The 18,516-nt window shown below is 36.7% G+C and overlaps 1 protein-coding gene across 3 annotated transcripts in view; it reads left to right on the top strand.

Moving 5' to 3' along the window:
• LOC149260379 (S-adenosyl-L-methionine-dependent methyltransferases superfamily protein) overlaps positions 1–18,516 on the top strand; it is a 413,041-nt gene that overhangs the window by 377,164 nt on the left and 17,361 nt on the right. For all 3 annotated transcript variants that reach the window (XM_089420520.1, XM_089420535.1, XM_089420528.1), the window contains one exon: positions 2,438–2,497. In XM_089420520.1, coding sequence (XP_089276646.1) covers positions 2,438–2,497 — 60 coding nt within the window. The remainder of the gene's footprint in view (positions 1–2,437; positions 2,498–18,516) is intronic.

The following is an 18,516-nucleotide window of genomic DNA, read 5'->3' on the forward strand; positions in this document are numbered from 1 at the left end:
GATAACTTCGAATAACCCTTTTCCTAATTCAAAACTTGAACTTCCCTTTCTCTCTTCCTATTTTTTTTATAATTTAACTCTCTTTCTTTTTCACCTTTTTAATAGTTTTTTTCCTTAAACATATTTATTTTTATTTTTTAATAAATTAATTAAATTAACTTATATTAATTAAATTAATTTTATAAATTAATCAAATAATTTTATGACTTAATTTAGTTATATTAATCATATAACTTATGATATATGAAGTCGTACAAGTTTATGACTGGTCACGTTTCTTTGGCTGTCTCCGCAAAACAACGGCTGTCTTAACTTATAGCGGACACAGTGATGGATAGCAGTGATGGCAGTGAAAAACGATTAGGTAGTGGGTCGAGTGGTCGTGGATCGGATGGGGACATGGGAGTCGAATGTTGAATGGGGAAAACAAACAATGGATGACTGACAAGAAAGGGGAAAACGATGTGGAGGGCGGAGGATGGTGGTGGAGCAATGGACAGAATCAATCAAAGGATTTGACAGGGGCAACGGATGTGTGTTTGTGATCTGACAGGAGCAACAGTGTAATGAATTGATGCGGATGAGGATGCGGGTGAGGCGGATGCACAACAGAGGGACTTCAAATTCAGATAGTGATTGTTGACGTTAGGTGGACGCTGCGGTTGTGCAGTGGTGGGCATAGAACAAATCAGTTGTTGGGCGACGACTGTTGAGCTTAGGCTGTTGGGGGACTTGGTGGTGGCGACAAAACAATGGCGGTAGGTAGGTAAGTTCGTTTGTTTTTGTGTTTTTTTTTTTAATCTTATATATTTTGATTTTTTTGGATTTTTTTTTTGATAATATAATTTTATCTTAGAACTTTTTTTTTTTTTTTAAATGGCCAAAAGCCAACATGGTGTATTGGAGACCCTCTAAAAGCTTATAGTGAAATGCTTCAATGGCAATGAAGTTGACGAATTTCGATGGCCAAAGCCCTGGATCGGAGAACGAGCTTTGTGCAGCCAAAGGATCGAACTACTCTAATACCAAATGAAGCGAACAAAGTTCGTTCTTCAAGTTAAATACATTGGAAGACTTGGAATATGTAGATCTCCATTTAGATACAAAAACATATATTAAATGTATGAATAAGAATGATACAATGAGAGTGAGCGGCTTGCTTATATACTAAGCAGGTGTCTCTTCATGGAGAGTCATGTCTCATTCAGACATGCCTCTTCAACTTAATTACTAATTAACTAATCATTATTTATGATTATTATCATTTACATTATTTCCTATATACTTTATTCATAACATCCTTCATACATGACATTTACTCAATTTGACTTTATGACCAATCCTAAGGACTCACAATGGGAGTCATACTAAAAATAAAATTCCTTGCTCATGAAAACCCATGAGACAAGCATTACAATAATAATTTTATTTTTCTTCTTTTCATCAATTACATAAAATCACAATTACACATGTCATTATGAAGATCAAACCCAATTACTTTTCAACAAGCTGAAGATATCTAGGGAAGATGGAATAGCCTCATACTTTATGAGGATATCTGAGATCCGGGATCAACTACAAGAACTGGGAGAAGTCATGTCTGATAGTGAAATGACTACAGTTGTATTAAATGCACTACCGGAGGAGTGGGGTAACTTCACTTCAAGTATCTATGGGAAGAAAGAAGCTATACTCCATTCCAAGATCTATGGTCACTATGCAAGATTGAAGAATCTAGACTAAAGGCCAAATCTGGTGTGGAAGCAGGTGAGCAAAGTGAAGCTCATGCCGCAATGACAAGAAGAAAGGGATCTCCAAACCACTCCAAAGAAGCTCACACGTGTGTTTTGCAAGGGTTCAGGTAGGCTGAAAGTTGCAGGTCTGTGGAGGAAAGCAGAAATTCAGAATAGCTGAAATTGGAAGTGCTAGAAATCAGTTTGACTAGTGAAGAATGGGTATCACTTTCTGCAAATACTCTGTTGCGGTCCATATTTTATATTTCTTTAACTAGTTTGAAGAACTCCAAGCTGGGTGAAATTATAGAACTCATGTTCTACAAAGGATTTTAATGCTGTTGACAATATAATATCTATGCATGCACACGAAGGAAAACCATTGATATAGTCTCAATGTATTTACCCAAGTGAAAATCGTTGATGGTTATTTCAGAAGCTAAACCCTTTATTTTGTCATAAAAGGTATCAATGAAATTTAATATGTACTGCTCAGAAAATATCTGACATAAAATAGATGTAGATGAGTAGTTCATTGGATTTATGATGCTATGGACAGGTGCATTCATGTTATTTCAATGCTTGTGTATATTATTTAACAGGCTTCTTTGAAGCCATAATATATGAAGTTTTGGTTTTACTTCATCTGGCTATGCTTTGTGTCTCAATGATTTTGGATTGCTGACAAAGTCCATTTTGAACAGCATGTGAAACGGACAGCCATTCGGGACTTGAATGCAAAGACCGCAGAAGTCTTATGTGAGGTATTCAAACTAGAAATCTCTATATAAATGCTTTCAAAGGTTAAAGCAAAAATCACAGTTTTGACTTTACATCATCATTTAGAGATTTAAAACTTTCAAAGGATGTTGAATGCTTTTTTTGTCCTTTTTAGGGTATGTGCACTTCCTGTTTGATTTTGCATCCATACTAACCAATTTTTATTTTTATTTATTAATTTTGAGCTACTGTCACTGTCATGTAGTATTGAATTACAATTATTGTTCTTATTATTCTTTTCTTCTGTTTATTATCATATGGCTGATAGTACTTATATTAAATTTCAGTATCTAGAAAACTGGGACCTACTATTTTTCTCATCATTATTGGCTTTGCATATAAACTGAAGCTGTAGTTTAAAAAGAGTTTTGGTGCCATAAGATAAGATAAGATAAGATAAGACAACACAATTGTTAATTGTCCAACAAATGATGACAAAAGTAGGTAAATGGGACTGGAGGATACTTCCAGTAAGAGTACAATTTGAGAGTGCAAATGGCACTCCTAGAAAAACTAAATCTATTACAAAAAATATATATGCAAAATGAAGAAATGGAAAATACAAACAATAGGACATCGTCATGAACATGAACATGTATAAAACTGTATCAGTGGCCTGGTGAAAAGCCCATGGAGAGAGAGAGCTGAACATGAGGTCAATAGAAAGAGCACACATCTAGAAAATCCCAGAGTAAAATGGAGAAGTAATTCACACTGAAGCTGATGATGGCCAATGTATTGTTATGGTTGACTGTTTCCATTAAAAAACATTTCACTGATAAATGTCCCTTCTCCTAAATCACTATATAGAAGTTGAATTATTAGTTCATTTTTGTGAGGAGCCGTTGTTTGCCTCATAATATCAGAACCGTTTTATTTTTTGGGAAATAGTAAATACAATCTATCCTAATATTTGTGTGCTTGAGAATTTAGTAATGATTTTGAGCAAAGCCATTGCGGTTGTTTGAATTCATTCTGAGGTTTCACCAAGTTTTGGGACAGGGGGGATGAATCTCATGGATGGCTTTGCAAGTAAGGTCAAATTTCAAAAGACATGACAATAATCTATGCTTCATAAAGAGCAAAGGAAATAATAGAAACACATTCTCAATAGATGTAATTAATTACAAAGATAAGAATTGCAACATCTAAGTAGAAAATAGTTGAACCATTTCTAGCTTCCAAAGGCAATATCAGTTTCTATGTCATAATAAGAAACATAAATAATGTATCAATATTAGCATAGGTCATATCAAAGGAAATTAACTTCTAAAGGGAGCATATGCATAACAAAGACAAACAATTTAGAATAAATTTACTAGAAATCATATATTGTAACCCTTAAAGTTTATCAAAAGACATCAAGTGACATTTTTAGGCATCCCCTATTATGGTCTTATTACCCCTCATTTCACTAGGGGTACATATGTACTTTTTATTTTTGGCAGCACCGTTGTAAGCCCAAAGAATGCAATTTAAAAGCCCTGTAACGCATGTGGAGGCCTTGTATTATGGTACTCTAGGCCTACTATGGGTGGCCCTTGTTGGTACCTTTGTGCTAACTCCCTAGTCCTTTTCTCTTGTATAGGATTGGGGGGAGGGTGGGGGTTAGGGGAGAGATTTGAATGGATCTCATTGGGACTCATGGTCTAGAAGAACTATCAGTTTGTAGTGTGATCACCAATGTAGGGTCTAGTCTAGCCCATGTCGGGTGCACCTATGTCATTCCCACATGGTTGTGTCATTGAGTTTTTATGCATTCTTTGGCCATGGTATATTTATCAAACAGTTCTGCACATGGCTGCTTCATAGTTTTTCATCATGTTTATGCTTCCAAAGCAGTACACATTTCCCAATGCATGTGGTCCAGGAAAGCAAAAGGTGAACTTAGTCTCAAAATGCTGAGCAAAAAGTCTAGTTGACATGCCATGTTGAAAGTTTTCAAAAATGTGAATGCATCATCAAGAAAATGGTAGTTAAAAGTGATCCATAGTTGGTGGGGTTTCCTGGTGGCATAATAGGGGCAGATTTTGATAGAATGAGACATGCAATAGATCAAAAGTGGTCTACAAAATTAGGTGGACAAAATCCAAGTGGCAGATTCCTCATTTTTACTAGGGTGTTGAAGTCTCTCATTTGTTGCATGATAATGTTCTCACTAGATGCCACGTGTCAAGACACTTGGCGCGTAGGGGTAAACTTGACATCAAAAGTTAGTTAGACAAAACCTAGGTGACAATATTCTCAAATTCTCAAGGGCATTGAAGATCTAGCCAATGGACCAAGTCAGCCCTCGAACTAGCCCTTAAATTCAAACAAGGAGGAATGTTGGGGGTTAAATCTAGTCGTTTGAAGGTTAAGCTAACCATTGCATCTCAAGTAAACAAGAATGTAGCCATTAGAAAGTCAAGTCTTTATCCAAATCGAACCACCATGGTACCAAGTTGAGTTCTTTATGGATAAAAATTGTTCCAAGCAATCAAGTTGAGTAATCAAGGTAGCCATTGGGCCATATAAGTGGATCGTTTAATATCCTTTGACTAAATTTCCTTACATTTTGCCTTTTCACGGACCATGTGATTGGAATGTTGCACTTCCAAGGGACCTTTCACCCAAGTCGAACTTCCTTAGGCAAATTCATGCGTTAAAATTTATTTTGTTGTAATTTACTTAGTCTTCGATATGTGGATGACAAGTAGAATATTATTTTGAGAGAAAGGCTGAACTAGCCATTATCTCCATTACGAAGTAAATTATCAAAGGCTAGTCTCTCCTCTCATTCAAGTTGTTGTTGTATTGTGAGATCAGTCTACATGATAATATAAAACTCTTACTTTGCAAGCACATTGTCTCCATTGTGTGGTTTGGACTTTTCTATTCTATGTTCTCTTGGCTCATGTTGTAGAAGGGGTTATTTAATACTTCATAACTAGTAATGATTACAAAAATTTTCTAGGTACGATTCATTTAGGGGCTACATAGACACATGGAGAGGGTGAACAAGGTGCTATTCTTCTTCATTGCTTTTTTTGTAGGTGGAGTGAGTTAGAACTGGAGGTTGGACCAATCCTTATAGGGAATACCTTTAACTCGGTGAATATTTTTCCATCACATAGTCAACCTGAAGTTTCAAGACATCTTGCTAGTGGCTATTCCTAGTTGGATCTCATACATTGTGGAGAATTTTAGAGATATGTGGGGGTTATTAACCATTGTTACCCACCAAAATGGGTAACCATAATGGAGCAACCTTTTTTCTCCTATTCTTCACATCTAGCCAACCGACCATGCAGTGCTTGACAACTACCACTAGTTCATGATGTGCCATTATATCTTTGCCACCTGCATTAGCCATATGCCTCTCACCCATTCGACAAGAGCTCATGGATGGTGTGCTTCCCATCAAAAGGTACTTTATTCATTTTTGTATCGGGTGCTTATGCTTGTTTGTATTTGGGCATTTGATATGGACTATGGGGTGAATTGGAAGAAGGGTGGGTTTGAACTATGAACTTGTTCTCTCACCTTAAGCGGGGGGTTAATTTTCGTTCCTTGTCCAATGGGACCTCCCCGACTGGCCTAATGGGTATAGTAGGGGCACTACTTGAGAAACCCTGATTGAGATAGTGTAGTTCCGTCTATCCCTATTCCTTAATTACCACTTTCCATCATACATTACAAGCCCTTATCTCTGTTGGAAACACTGAGAGTGGGGTGAATGAATATTTCTCTCCAATTAGTTAATTTTAACTTCACAAAGCATTAATTGTTATTAGCATTAGAAAAAAAAACAAAGCAATCCTCAACACCATTCAACAATGCACAACAAGGACAATACACCAAATATTTTTAGGTCAAAACCCTTTAGGGAGAAAAATCACTGAACGCTTCTTAATATTTGTTTACATCAATTAGGAAGCTCCAAATTCCAAGATTTTTAGCTCCAACTGAAGGAGGCTCCAACCCCTTGGTTGATAGTGTCCAACTTGAAGGGCGCTTCGACGCCCTAGTTTACCACCTCGAACTGGAAGGACGACCCAACGCCTTGTGTAGGTTCCACCCTGTCCTAGCACCACCCTGCCACCCTGAAGTGTTTTCAGGCTCCAACTTGAAGGAGGCTCCACTCTCCTGCCTTACACCACCCAGCCACCCTGCTTAGCAAGGTGCCACTTGCCTTGAAGGCTCCAACCTTCAACTCATCGCGGTGGACCACGTTTCACAATTTTCAAACTAGATCCACCCATGCTCAATATCAATACAAAATAACCCACAATACAATCTCCGCTGCTTTTGCTCAGTATGTATAACAATAGCAAACCCTAGCAGCGTCACTACTCATCTCTGCAATGGTATGGATATTGACCAAGTACCCTCTTCTCTCAGTAATGCCTTCATACATCAATCTTTGCATAAACCCAACAATAATATGATCAGTCTCCACTGTCGACTAGATTATACCTTGATCTCAGCCTTCTTGCTTTATTGCCTTGCAGCTTCCCAAATGAGAGACAACCATCAAGTGGATCGTTGTGGACTTCCAATGGCCATAAGGCATCTAAACAATTATGCCTCGTCCCTCCAAGTCAATCCTCATGGAATTCAACCCTTTATAGACTTGTTGAGTTTTCCCTTACCCTCAACATCACTACCAATCCAGAGAAATAAAGCATTCATCGAATCACTTTCATTCCTATTGACAACGCAGAGAAAATTTGCTTGTACTCTGTGATTTCACAATTATTGTCGATCGAGATGTAGCATTCGCATTCTTCCATTGGCAACATTTGCACAAAGATTGAATGGAGTAATATTATATCTCGTGATCCAATAATGATGATGCCAATCTGCGCCAGTCATCCATGGCATCCATGTTCGAAACCAAGGTCACACCTTCCTCAAAAATATTGATCAGCTAATGTAGACAAATTTGACAGTCCCGGAGATTCCTTTTTTTCGAATCAGCGCTGCAAACAAGTTCAGAAACCTAGAGAAACCTTTCTCAAATCACAACAAGTGAGTTCCCAAACACAAGTTGACCTTGCCTTAGATCTTTTCATGACTACTCTAGGTCAAGTGATTATAGGGCGAATATCCAAAAGATTTGCGTTGAATGCATGACCCTTGTGAAGAATACAATTCCCTTTATATAGATTTGGAGAAGCATCCTTGAGGGATGCCGACTTGCCTTAGAGGGAAAATTAAGTTTTGAAAATTCATGTGTTTGGAGCCAAAAACCTTAGGACCGGTTTAATTTATAAAAAAATGATTAATGGGCCTTTGATGAATGTCCCTCTAATCAACAATAATTTATTTATTTAGATTTCTCATGAAAAGTCTTTCTAGGCCAATGGACTAGTGACAAACTGCCACATCATTTTGTTTTGGGGGTTTTGACCACAAGAAAGGGGCTTTAAGCTTTGATTGAGCATAACTCCCTAACCGAGATGAATCATGAGGTGTGCCATATACTTTTGGAATCAACATGGCGAGGAGCATTCAATGATGGTGGTCTTAAGAGGAAATCCACTGATTTCATCCTCAAAGTCATCAACAAGTGCAGAGATTCTAGGACTTTCCAGGGCTTCTTGATCATTGGAGCTTTAATCATTGTGATCTAGATAGATGTTAAGAGCGTCCAAGAACCAACATTGGCATCAATGGCAACACCATTCAACAATCCACATCTATTCTTCGGGTTCAACTGACCATTGGTTCTCTGGGATTTGGCACCGATACATCCTCATACCTGGGTAGGGCCTGGGATTTTGCCCTAGGAGGTTGATACAACTAAGAAAAAGAAAGAGCATATCAATGGCACAAAACAAAATCAAAAGAAAGAATATCAAAATGTAAAAGATGGTCAAGACATGCAAATTAGCACACGGGGTCAAGCCTAGCATGAGATGTACCTCACTCATTATATCTAGGGTTTTCTATGCACTATTGTCATTGAAGATAAATTTTATGGAAGCTAGGTCTCATTATTGCATGCATTACCCATGTATGATATGTGAATGACAATCCCCTTGGCAAATCTGACATTAGGTCTCCCAAGTGAATTCTAATCCCTCACAAAGGTAATAGTTAGTGTTTTGTTACTAGGGAATCAGGATATCCTTACTCCTTTGCAAGTTTTAGCCATTTTTAAGAATCCATAAACTCCATCCACCCAAGGATTAGGCATTAGCCTTGTCCATAAGGTGATCAACCTTTATTTCACTCACGAAATTAGTTTTTCTCTCTTTTCTATCTCTATTTCAACTCTCTCAAGGATAAGCGTCCTGGCTAGGGCTTGGAGCGAAATTCTCTAGAGGAGGAGTTTTAGGGTTTGGAAGGATTCAACATCAAGATTAGGTTTGGTTGCCTCAAAATCATCCATCTTGGTGGCTAATCTCTCCATTTTTCTCCAAAATTTCTCTTACCCTAGTTGTTTTTCCCTAGGAGAAACTCTAGCTTCATTAAGCTTCAACTAGAGGGTTTGTTGAAGGTTTCATGCGCCTTTGCCTTGCTGGTATTCATAGTTGGGAACCTTTTCTTCGCACCTTAACCTCAAGAATTCCATTTTCCATGCTATCACTCAAACCCTAGGTCTATAATGCCCTATTTTGGCCTCTCCATGGGATGTGATTTGCCTCTTCTTCATTGCTTGAGCCTTGGTCCTAAGTTGTGTCATCCCTTAGAAGCCTTTTTGTGTCACGTTTACCTATAAACCTATAATATTACTTAGGTGACCTAGATACCGAGATTCCTTCCGCTGGTGAAAATCGATAAAGAGTAGGGGGTAATAGCTATGAATCGTGATGACAATAGGCTACTACCTTATTGTTGTCCCTTAGTTTAGTGATTGTCTTGTAGGGTAGCCCTCTATCAGGCCTGCTAGATTCTGCGACAACAGGGGCGATAGACTCTTTCTGAGTCCAAGCCTAACTCATTGTTCAAAGCTATGTCACATGGTTCGAGTTCGAATTCGAGTTCGACAACGATTAAGTTTGATTTGAATTCGAATTTTCCGATCAGGTTCGAATGAGGTTCGGCATTAGGTTCGACTATACATATTTTTCAATATATATATATATATATTTGTATATATATCTATATATGACAAAATAATAGAAAATTCAAAACCAGATGGCTTGCAACATTACATAGATATCAACCACAGGCCAAATTGACACACAAGGTATGACAAAAACACTATCAGCAATATTATTACAGAAGTGAGGGAAGATGCTATTGCATAAACCCAGGAGCAAACATAGGATATGCCACTGTAGTAGGTGAAAGTGCTGCCCACAAAAGGATGAAAGGTGACCCTTTATTGCTGCCCAGAAAAGGTAGAGTAACTTGTCTAATGACTCACTAACTGGTAGAATGCTGTCATAATAATTGCAGATCAGCTCTGTCAGCTGGTTGCCATATTTCTGCCAAATCCGACAGGATGCCAATGCCTAAAATAGGTAAGTGAAGGGTGAATATAACTCTGGAGGAATGCACCCTCCACTCTAGTCAAGCATAAAGCATTTAACTGTCATCATGAAGGCATGAAGACTACATGAAAACTTGAAAGAAATTACTGCTAGACTGCTATCATACTGACACCCTCCAGGCTGCCACAACCTGTTAAAATCAACACCTCAAATAGATTTTCAAATCAGGTGTCAGACTGTCATATAATTTTGTTAAGATACTGCCCAAAATAGGATTAGAAACTACCAGAAGCTATGCCTTTCTGACTGCTACACGACTGTACCCTAGTGCTATCATAAACGCTGACATACTTATGAAATCCATTTTTAGAATAGGCTGTAGCCATCCGTTTTCAGAATAGGTTGTAGCCTGTAACAACCCTAAAACAAACCTTGTTCCCAAGTCAACTCCAACCACATGATTCAGACTCATCCCATCAACCAATGGTATCCCAAGACACGTGTAAAAGGAAAAACTACATTTTAACAAATATTAACCCGGACCTAACGGTGGACTTACAAGTTACATAATACATTTTAGCACTGATCTAAAAACATATGGAACACAAATCAGAATGTTGTGAACATATAATTAACTGTGTGCAAAGATAATCACGTGCCTAATAAAAAAAACCAGCGAACCCTAAATCGAACCTTAACAAATTCGTTTAAATTCGCGTTCAGGTTCGTTGAAGAATGTTCAGGTTCGTTGTAGTTCATTCAGGTTCGACTTTAGGTTCGAATTTTGGGTTCGGCGAACCTGAACGAATTTCAAATTTTTTTCAAGTTCGCCAAATTTCAAACCTAAACCTTCAGGTTCGCCGAACCCTGTGACATAGGTTCAAAGTACATGATTGACTTAAATGTGGATGTGATCCACAACTCAATCATCTAAAAGCTAAATTGTGGCGAAGATAAGTCATTTCTCAACAACCGCTCTTTATATTTAAAATCCATTTTTTCTAAATTTATGTTTTATTTACATTTTTTTTTCTTTTTTACTAGTTTGCATTTGAAGTTCTTTCACAAGTTTTAGCTAGTAACACTTGAGAATTTGAATATAGATCATTATATCTAAGCCAATGAATTAATATACTTGATTTGAGCTTTCGAAAACATCATCTTCATGGTTATATTGAGTGTAATCTTGTAGATCTGTAGTAAATTTCAGGAACACCATATTCAAATATTGTAGAAAATTTAAGGTACAAAGCTTCTTTGAAGTAAGTTTTGTCATAAGGACCTTGTAGCTAGTTCCTAATTTGATTTTTCTAGTTAATATCTTTTATTTGGAGTTAAAATTAATCATTTTCAGCCATTAAATATCTATTTTCAATGCTGAAAATTATTTTAGGTTTTCACACACTGAAGTTTGACCCCAAGACCTCTGCAATCGAATTTTTAGCTTGTTGGAAATTCATATCTGTTGCAGGTTTGAAGATTAGGAGTGATTTAAAATCATTACATTCATTCTCCTAACTTCCCCACCCCTAGATCTTAAATCTAGAGTGCTTAGGCGCTATTGGGTGGCATTTTTAAGGGGTTGTTGCTGTGGTCTTCTTTTGATTTTCCAATCTGTAGCCACATGATGATGACAGCAAGTAAATTAACACAGTAACCCCTTTAACCAAAGGTCTATATCAAGAATAACTTATAGAATTGGTTAGTATATTAAATTTGCACTTACTTGGACTATTCACATGCTATTTATCTCCATTATTGAGTGATTAATATTATTGGTCTATATTTATTTTTTGCATATTTTACAGTTTTAGATCAGTATAGCAACAAACAATTATCTTCTCTCTTCACCCTAGACCCCCATACAAGGCATTGATCATTCTTTGCTTCATTGAAGTCATCTGAAGGGAATCCTCCAATTGCCCTTTAAGAGGAAGTTGGGTTTAAAGAGTGGGAACTTAGGTGGAGGTGACAGTAGGCCCTTGTCCTGTGTGTGTCAATCTTAGTAGGTTGCAAGGATCTTGGAAACCCTACTAGTTTGATCGGTAATAGGTCCCATAAGAAATGAGGTGGCACACCACAAAGGCTTTGAGATGCACCAATCCGGAACATATACTTTTTCATCAGCATAAGTCACATGATTGTATTCAAATTCGAAGGAAGCGAGCAATGGAATCGTTAAAATGTTAGGAATAATGAGTAAATTGAAGAAAACATTACTACAACATTCAACCAAATAGAATATGTAGTGTTTTTATTTTTGAATGTTCATTACAAACAAACTAGAGTAGATTTATAACATCAAAATGACCATAATTTTGCACAATGACATCATAATCAATATACTAGTGATACAAATGTCCAATAAAAATCGGAATAGCATGCTAGTCTCCAATCTTAAAACTTTAATGACATTTAATAAAAATCTACACAAAATTCCTAAAACAAGTTTAGATTTGTAGAAAAGTTTGGGTTTCTTCTTATGTTAATTGAGGTGTGGTATTGCTTATACTAGAAGGTCAAGGAATATGTATAGATCATTGCAACATTTTTGCACCATTGTAAGCTTAGGGTCATAGGTTAAAGCCATGTAACAACCATGTGAAACCCTGTATCAAGTATCTTAGGCCTTGTTGGAGGGATCATGGTTGGCCCCTTTAATTTCATCTTTGTTTCTTTTGTCCTAGATAGGATTGGAGGACCTTGGATGGGCTTATATGAGGACTCATTGTGTGAAAGAAGCCCTCCTTTTATAGGGGTGATCACCAATGTAGAGGCCAATTCAACCCATGTCAGTGGCACCTATGTATTTCAATTTTCCGCATGGTTCTGAGTCTATTGAGTTTGTAGTTGGCCTTGGCTTTGGTATAGTATCCCTTAGATGTTTCTCAAACTTGGCAGTTTCAAAGTCAACAATATTTCATGCTTCCCAAGGTAGTTCACGCTTTCTAGTGCAAAGTGGTTTCAAAATTCAAAAAGTCAATAGGGTCTCAAATTGTAGAGCTTGTTGAGAAAATAACATGCCACGTGGAATTTTTCGATTTGGATGAGGCATTCTCAATAGATGATTGGTCAAAATTGGTCAAATAGGTGGCACAAGTTTCCAAGGGAAAAACAAGTGGAGCATTGCAATGTTTTGGAAATCATTACTAATAAATTGGTCTACTCGGTGAGAGGAACAAAACACATGTCTTGGTTTTTGCACTTCCTCAAGGGCATTAGAGATCTTCAATTTGATCGTGATTTATTGCATTTGACCAAGCTTATGTGGCAACGTTGTGGACTTTTGGAGGTGATGGAGCATACTAACAGGGCATGTTGTGGAAAATAGTACCTATTTCAGTGGAACGCTTAGCCAAGTAAGCAAGGGCATTGGAGCAAGAGAGAAAGGTGGCAATTTCGATCTACTATGCATGGAAAAGTCAAGTCAAAGGTGAAATAGCGGTTGGAAATGTCAAACTAGCCGTTGGAGGTGTCTATATTGAAAGGATGATGATAAGGAAAATGAAAGTATGCGTTACAAAGTCAAGTGATTAGTTTTCTTTGAGTGGAGTGTGTTCCCGAGGTGATCGAGCTAATTCCCAGGGCAAGTTGAGTTATGTAGGTGGACATTGGAGGCTTTGAGGACATTGGGAACACTGTAGACATGACTACTATTCTTCATTATTTTCTCTTCCAAACTTTTAGCATTAGAACATTGGACTTCTTTTCGATGTGAGAGTCAATTCACCTCACCTGTGGCGGCAAACACTTTTTAATAAAATATTATTTTGTCATGAGGTTGACTTAGTCTCCAAAGTTATTGTGGATGGCATGTCAAGATGTTATTATTTTAATGGAAGGAAGAAATTAGCGTTTAGCAATGAAACTTAGAAATTGGTAGCTCCTCCTCCCATTTGATGTTGTTGATTGTGAGATCATTTGATGCCATTTTAATGAAAGAAACCAATTGAAAAAATGTTTCATGTATTGAGTTGATTCTTTTATTCTTTTCCTTCTTAGTTTTTACCTCTCTCATTGTGCTCTATAGAATTATTTTGTAGGTACATTTCTTTCATCACAAGATCATGGCAAATCCATTGAGGGATAAATGGTCAAGTGGAAGAGGAGATGGAGGCCCAAGCCTTCACCTCACCTTTAGATAGTGTCAAAAAGTACACATTCCAAGTGTTGGACAAGCCCTCTAGGGTAATCTCCATCTAGATTTGTGGGCCACTGGCAATGTTGTTTCTATTTTGATTGAGGCATCTCAAATGAGTTGTTCCTCCTAGTGAGATTGATTTCCTTGCAGGTAGTTCAAATCTTAGATTTATATGTTATGGTATGCTTGGTAATTGCATCATGGTGCTGCATCTTGAATGGTATATCTTCGAAAGGAAGTTAGAAATGTTGTCTCTCAAGCATGGCTGAGGAAGCTACTCGTTACATAACCATGGTCAAGATGAAAGTCTCAAACTCAGGGAGGGACTCATGAATCATGACCATAAGCAAGTATAATATGTGGTAATCTCTATATGTTCTCCTCAAAAGAAAAGAATAATAACTAGAGAGGGCATTCTTAGTTGTAATAAAGTCATGATTGTGAACATTGCTTTCAGCCTTGACGATGAGTGATTGTAGAATCAAAACAATTGGCTAAATCTTTTTATGTGGTTCTAACCAAAAAAATTATGATGACATCATCATCTTAACTTTCCAAAGGTTGACTAACAGTTGTAGATTGTAGCACCTATCCAAAGCATCAATTATCATATGTAACCCCTCTATAGTGGACGCTGATAACACATCATATACAAATAGGACTGAAATCAAAATTTGATAAAGAAACCATCAATGGCCAAAGTGGAATACGTAATGAATTGTTTAAGCTCATTAATGTAGGTCCCAAATAGGGTGGTGTATAGAGCAATGTTATGTTTGTCATTATCGACAATTTATTGCTGATGGTCCAAAATTTAAATTATCGACAATATCAAGGAAAATATTGGAAATTATCGGGAAACTTAAAAAATACAAAACTAATCATTTTTTTTTTTCCAATTTTTAACTTCTAAAAGAAACATCAACATCAAACTAAGACATTGCTACATGAACATGAAAATAAAATCGATATATAAAATGTATAAGATGACGAGATAAATTAGATATCGATATTGAAATATGGTATTTGTTCTGAGTCATAAGATCTAATAGAATGACACAAAATCATCAAAACAAAAATAAATGTATTTCAGGAGATGAATCAAGGCAATGAAAACAATTGATTCCCCTTGTTTGCTTGATGGAAAATGGTCACAACATTGTTAGCAATGTTATCAAAACTAGACCAAAAGATTTGTCAACTAAAAAATATATAAAATATTGAAACTTAAATAAGAACATATGATTCTCATGTGCATCCATATGAATCCAAGTTATTATACACAAATATGAAAAATTTCTCATGTATATGGGATGTCAAGAAATCTAGGGGCGGCTAGATTAGGCGATTTCTCTTACTTTGATAACTACTTGTGATGTTCTTTTACTTAACTTGATGTTCTTGTTATTAGCTTCTTCTTTTAGTTGATTATTATTGTGTCTTCTATTATCACACAACTACCAAACAATGAAGATCAATGAGACAAGAGGACACAAAATGTAGGCTGCTAGCCAGGGCCAAAACCTCTCCTCTTGAGAGGAAAACCCACAAGAATTCTTCTCTTCTTATAGAATGTTCAGATGACGAATTCCAAGACCTATGACCCTTGACAAAGACGCCAACAAGACCATGTCAAACCTTCCTTTGATGAGCTTCTCTTCCACAAAGTCAACACTAGTCAAACTTGCTCCAATACTTCAGATTTCAACCCTTCCTCAAAATTTCGTCTTGCTACTTTAGGATTGCAATTTCGGCTTCTAATGCAGAAACTCTAGTTTGGCATGTGTGAGAGAATAATGGTGGATTCTTTCTTCTTTCTCCTTCGTTGGGACTAGTTCTTTTTCCTTGGCAATTCGACTTGCATACTAGACTATTATGACACCAATATTAGACTTGATTAGAGGTCTAAAACTTCATTTTTGGTGACTGTAATATGTACCTTCATATTTTTCACACGTGTGGAATTATGTAACCAAAACAACTTCAAAAACTTTGATTTTTCTTCTCTTTGTATTCTTTTCTTCTTCGCTCCTTCTAGGTCACTCTATTTCTCCTTTATCGAACTTGATAGATAGTCTTGAATGAGGTTGAATGCTTCCTTATATATAGTCTTCTTTTGGTGGACGAATAGCCCTTTCATGAGGCTAACTTGACTCCTTTTGAGGGTTGTCTTGATGCAGCAAGGTTGAATTTTCTTGGAGGGTCTTTTATGGCTCAAATAAATTTCTCTTACATAATACAAGATGCCCAATGGGATCTTACATATATAAGAATGACTCTTTGATTTCTTGACTCAGTGACAGAACCTAGAAGCACTTAATGGGTGCTTGGTCTACAATAAAAATAACCTTGAGCATGAAATCCATGCTTCAAAATAATAATATTAAAATTTCTTTTTTCTCTTTACATCAAATACATAAAATCATGATTACATTAGACATTATGAAGACCGCACCTAGTTACACATTTCAATAGGATGCATATAACCAAAATATCACTGAGTGCAATTCATCTCAGAATCAATATAGATCAATATAGAGGCTCTAAATGGCCTTTGAAACCTAATGAAAGTCAAGCTACAACAAATAGGTACATAACATCAAAATCATTGCCTATATTGGGATCCTCATCGAAATCATCTTCTAAGCATTAAAATAAGATAGAAAAAGATTAGCGATCCTAATCAATGATTTCACCTAAGTGAAGTGTACATTTTTACTAGGGTCATGGAGGAGCTTAATAGTTAATGCCACCAACATCAAGGTACATGGAGGGTTTGGTGATCTTGATTAAATGTTAATTCCATACCCTTGTACATCATAGAATCGAGTAGAAACATTGCAATCCTGCCAGTCCTATAATCTATTAAGTTTGTTGGATTTTGAGTGGGGTCTAAAATTCTACTTTCTCCATATGAAATTCAATGATGTTGGAACCACTCTTAAACATCTTGAGCCAATTAATGGTATTGTTAAAAATTTATGTAAAAGGACAAAAATGAAAGATAAAAGAAAATGTCACTTTTAATTTAATAATTTAATATTATCATTAATTACTATGGTATGTATCTCATGAGATGAATCTTGGGGAATGAAAACAATAGATTTCCATTGTTTGCTTGATGGAAATAGTCAGAGTATCCTCAGAGCTCAATCCCCTAACTCACTTTTAGAAAATTACGGTTATTGGTATTAAGTTGAAATTGACAGAGACAGGGCGATAATTTCGAAATTATCGTGATAGTTACCTAAATTATCACAGTGAATTGAAATTATCACAATAATTTTAAAGGGTAAAATTATCATGATAATTATTGTTGAATTCCAATATTAGCAATAAGTGCAACACTGGTATAGAGGACATCACCATTTGACACCAATAGTACTAACAATACTCTAAAAAGGTGCATAAGGGGTGCAAAACCTACTCATCATTGTCTCATAAAGTTGCATTACAATAAAAAATAGGTGGTAGTGCACTCCATGTGCATAATGTCGCTCTATGTGTACTTGGGAGCAATGTCAAAGGCGTTTTAAAATTTGATGAAGTAATAGTAGTCCTTTAAGGACCTCTATCTAACCTTAATAATAGCATGAAGAGAGGGATATGCTATCCATTATCTAGTAGACTCTTGTAAATTTAGCTTGGCCCCTAGGTCTCCTATCTATTCTCTCGAGCCAATTAGAAAAGAAAAGATGGCTTGTTGTTTTGTAAAGTTTTGCAAAGTGTGACAAACCACGATAGTCGTGTATTTATTAGGATCCAGGACATCCCTTGATGTTTGACTAGGTTGAATGATGCATTTGGATTAAGGGTTATTTTCTCCTAATTGCTATGAGCATGTGATTATCTCATTTAAGTAGGTGGGGTTCATTCATATGAGTGGTTGTGGCTATGTCAGTGTGGAGGGCCAAGTATCTTGAAGCTTTCTATCCACAAATTTCATAATGGTTTTCATACAATCTTTTCATTGGAAAAGATCCATGAGGGTGGGAAAAATTTGATGAATGGAGGGTAGGGAGAAAGGATTCTTGGGTTGCTTCCTGAAGTATATGCACGAGGATGTTAGATTTCAGGATAACTATGGGGAGCATAATGAAATCAAGAAGATATTGAGCTTGTGGGAAAGGGAGAAAGAGTAGTCTAGGTTTATTGCGATGGAAGTGAAAGAGGCAGTGGTGGTGTGGGAGTCATAGGGGTGCATGCGTAATGAAATCAAGAAGATATTGAGCTTGTGGGAAAGGGAGAAAGAGTAGTCTAGGTTTATTGCGATGGAAGTGAAAGAGGCAGTGGTGGTGTGGGAGTCGTAGGGGTGCATGCATAATGAAATCAAGAAGATATTGAGCTTGTGGGAAAGGGAGAAAGAGTAGTCTAGGTTTATTGCGATGGAAGTGAAAGAGGCAGTGGTGGTGTGGGAGTCGTAGGGATGCATGCA

This window comes from Pinus tabuliformis, chromosome 6 (genome assembly GCF_031772625.1).
Source record: "Pinus tabuliformis cultivar Carrire ecotype Pingquan chromosome 6, CPIR1, whole genome shotgun sequence".
Taxonomy (NCBI): domain Eukaryota; kingdom Viridiplantae; phylum Streptophyta; class Pinopsida; order Pinales; family Pinaceae; genus Pinus; species Pinus tabuliformis.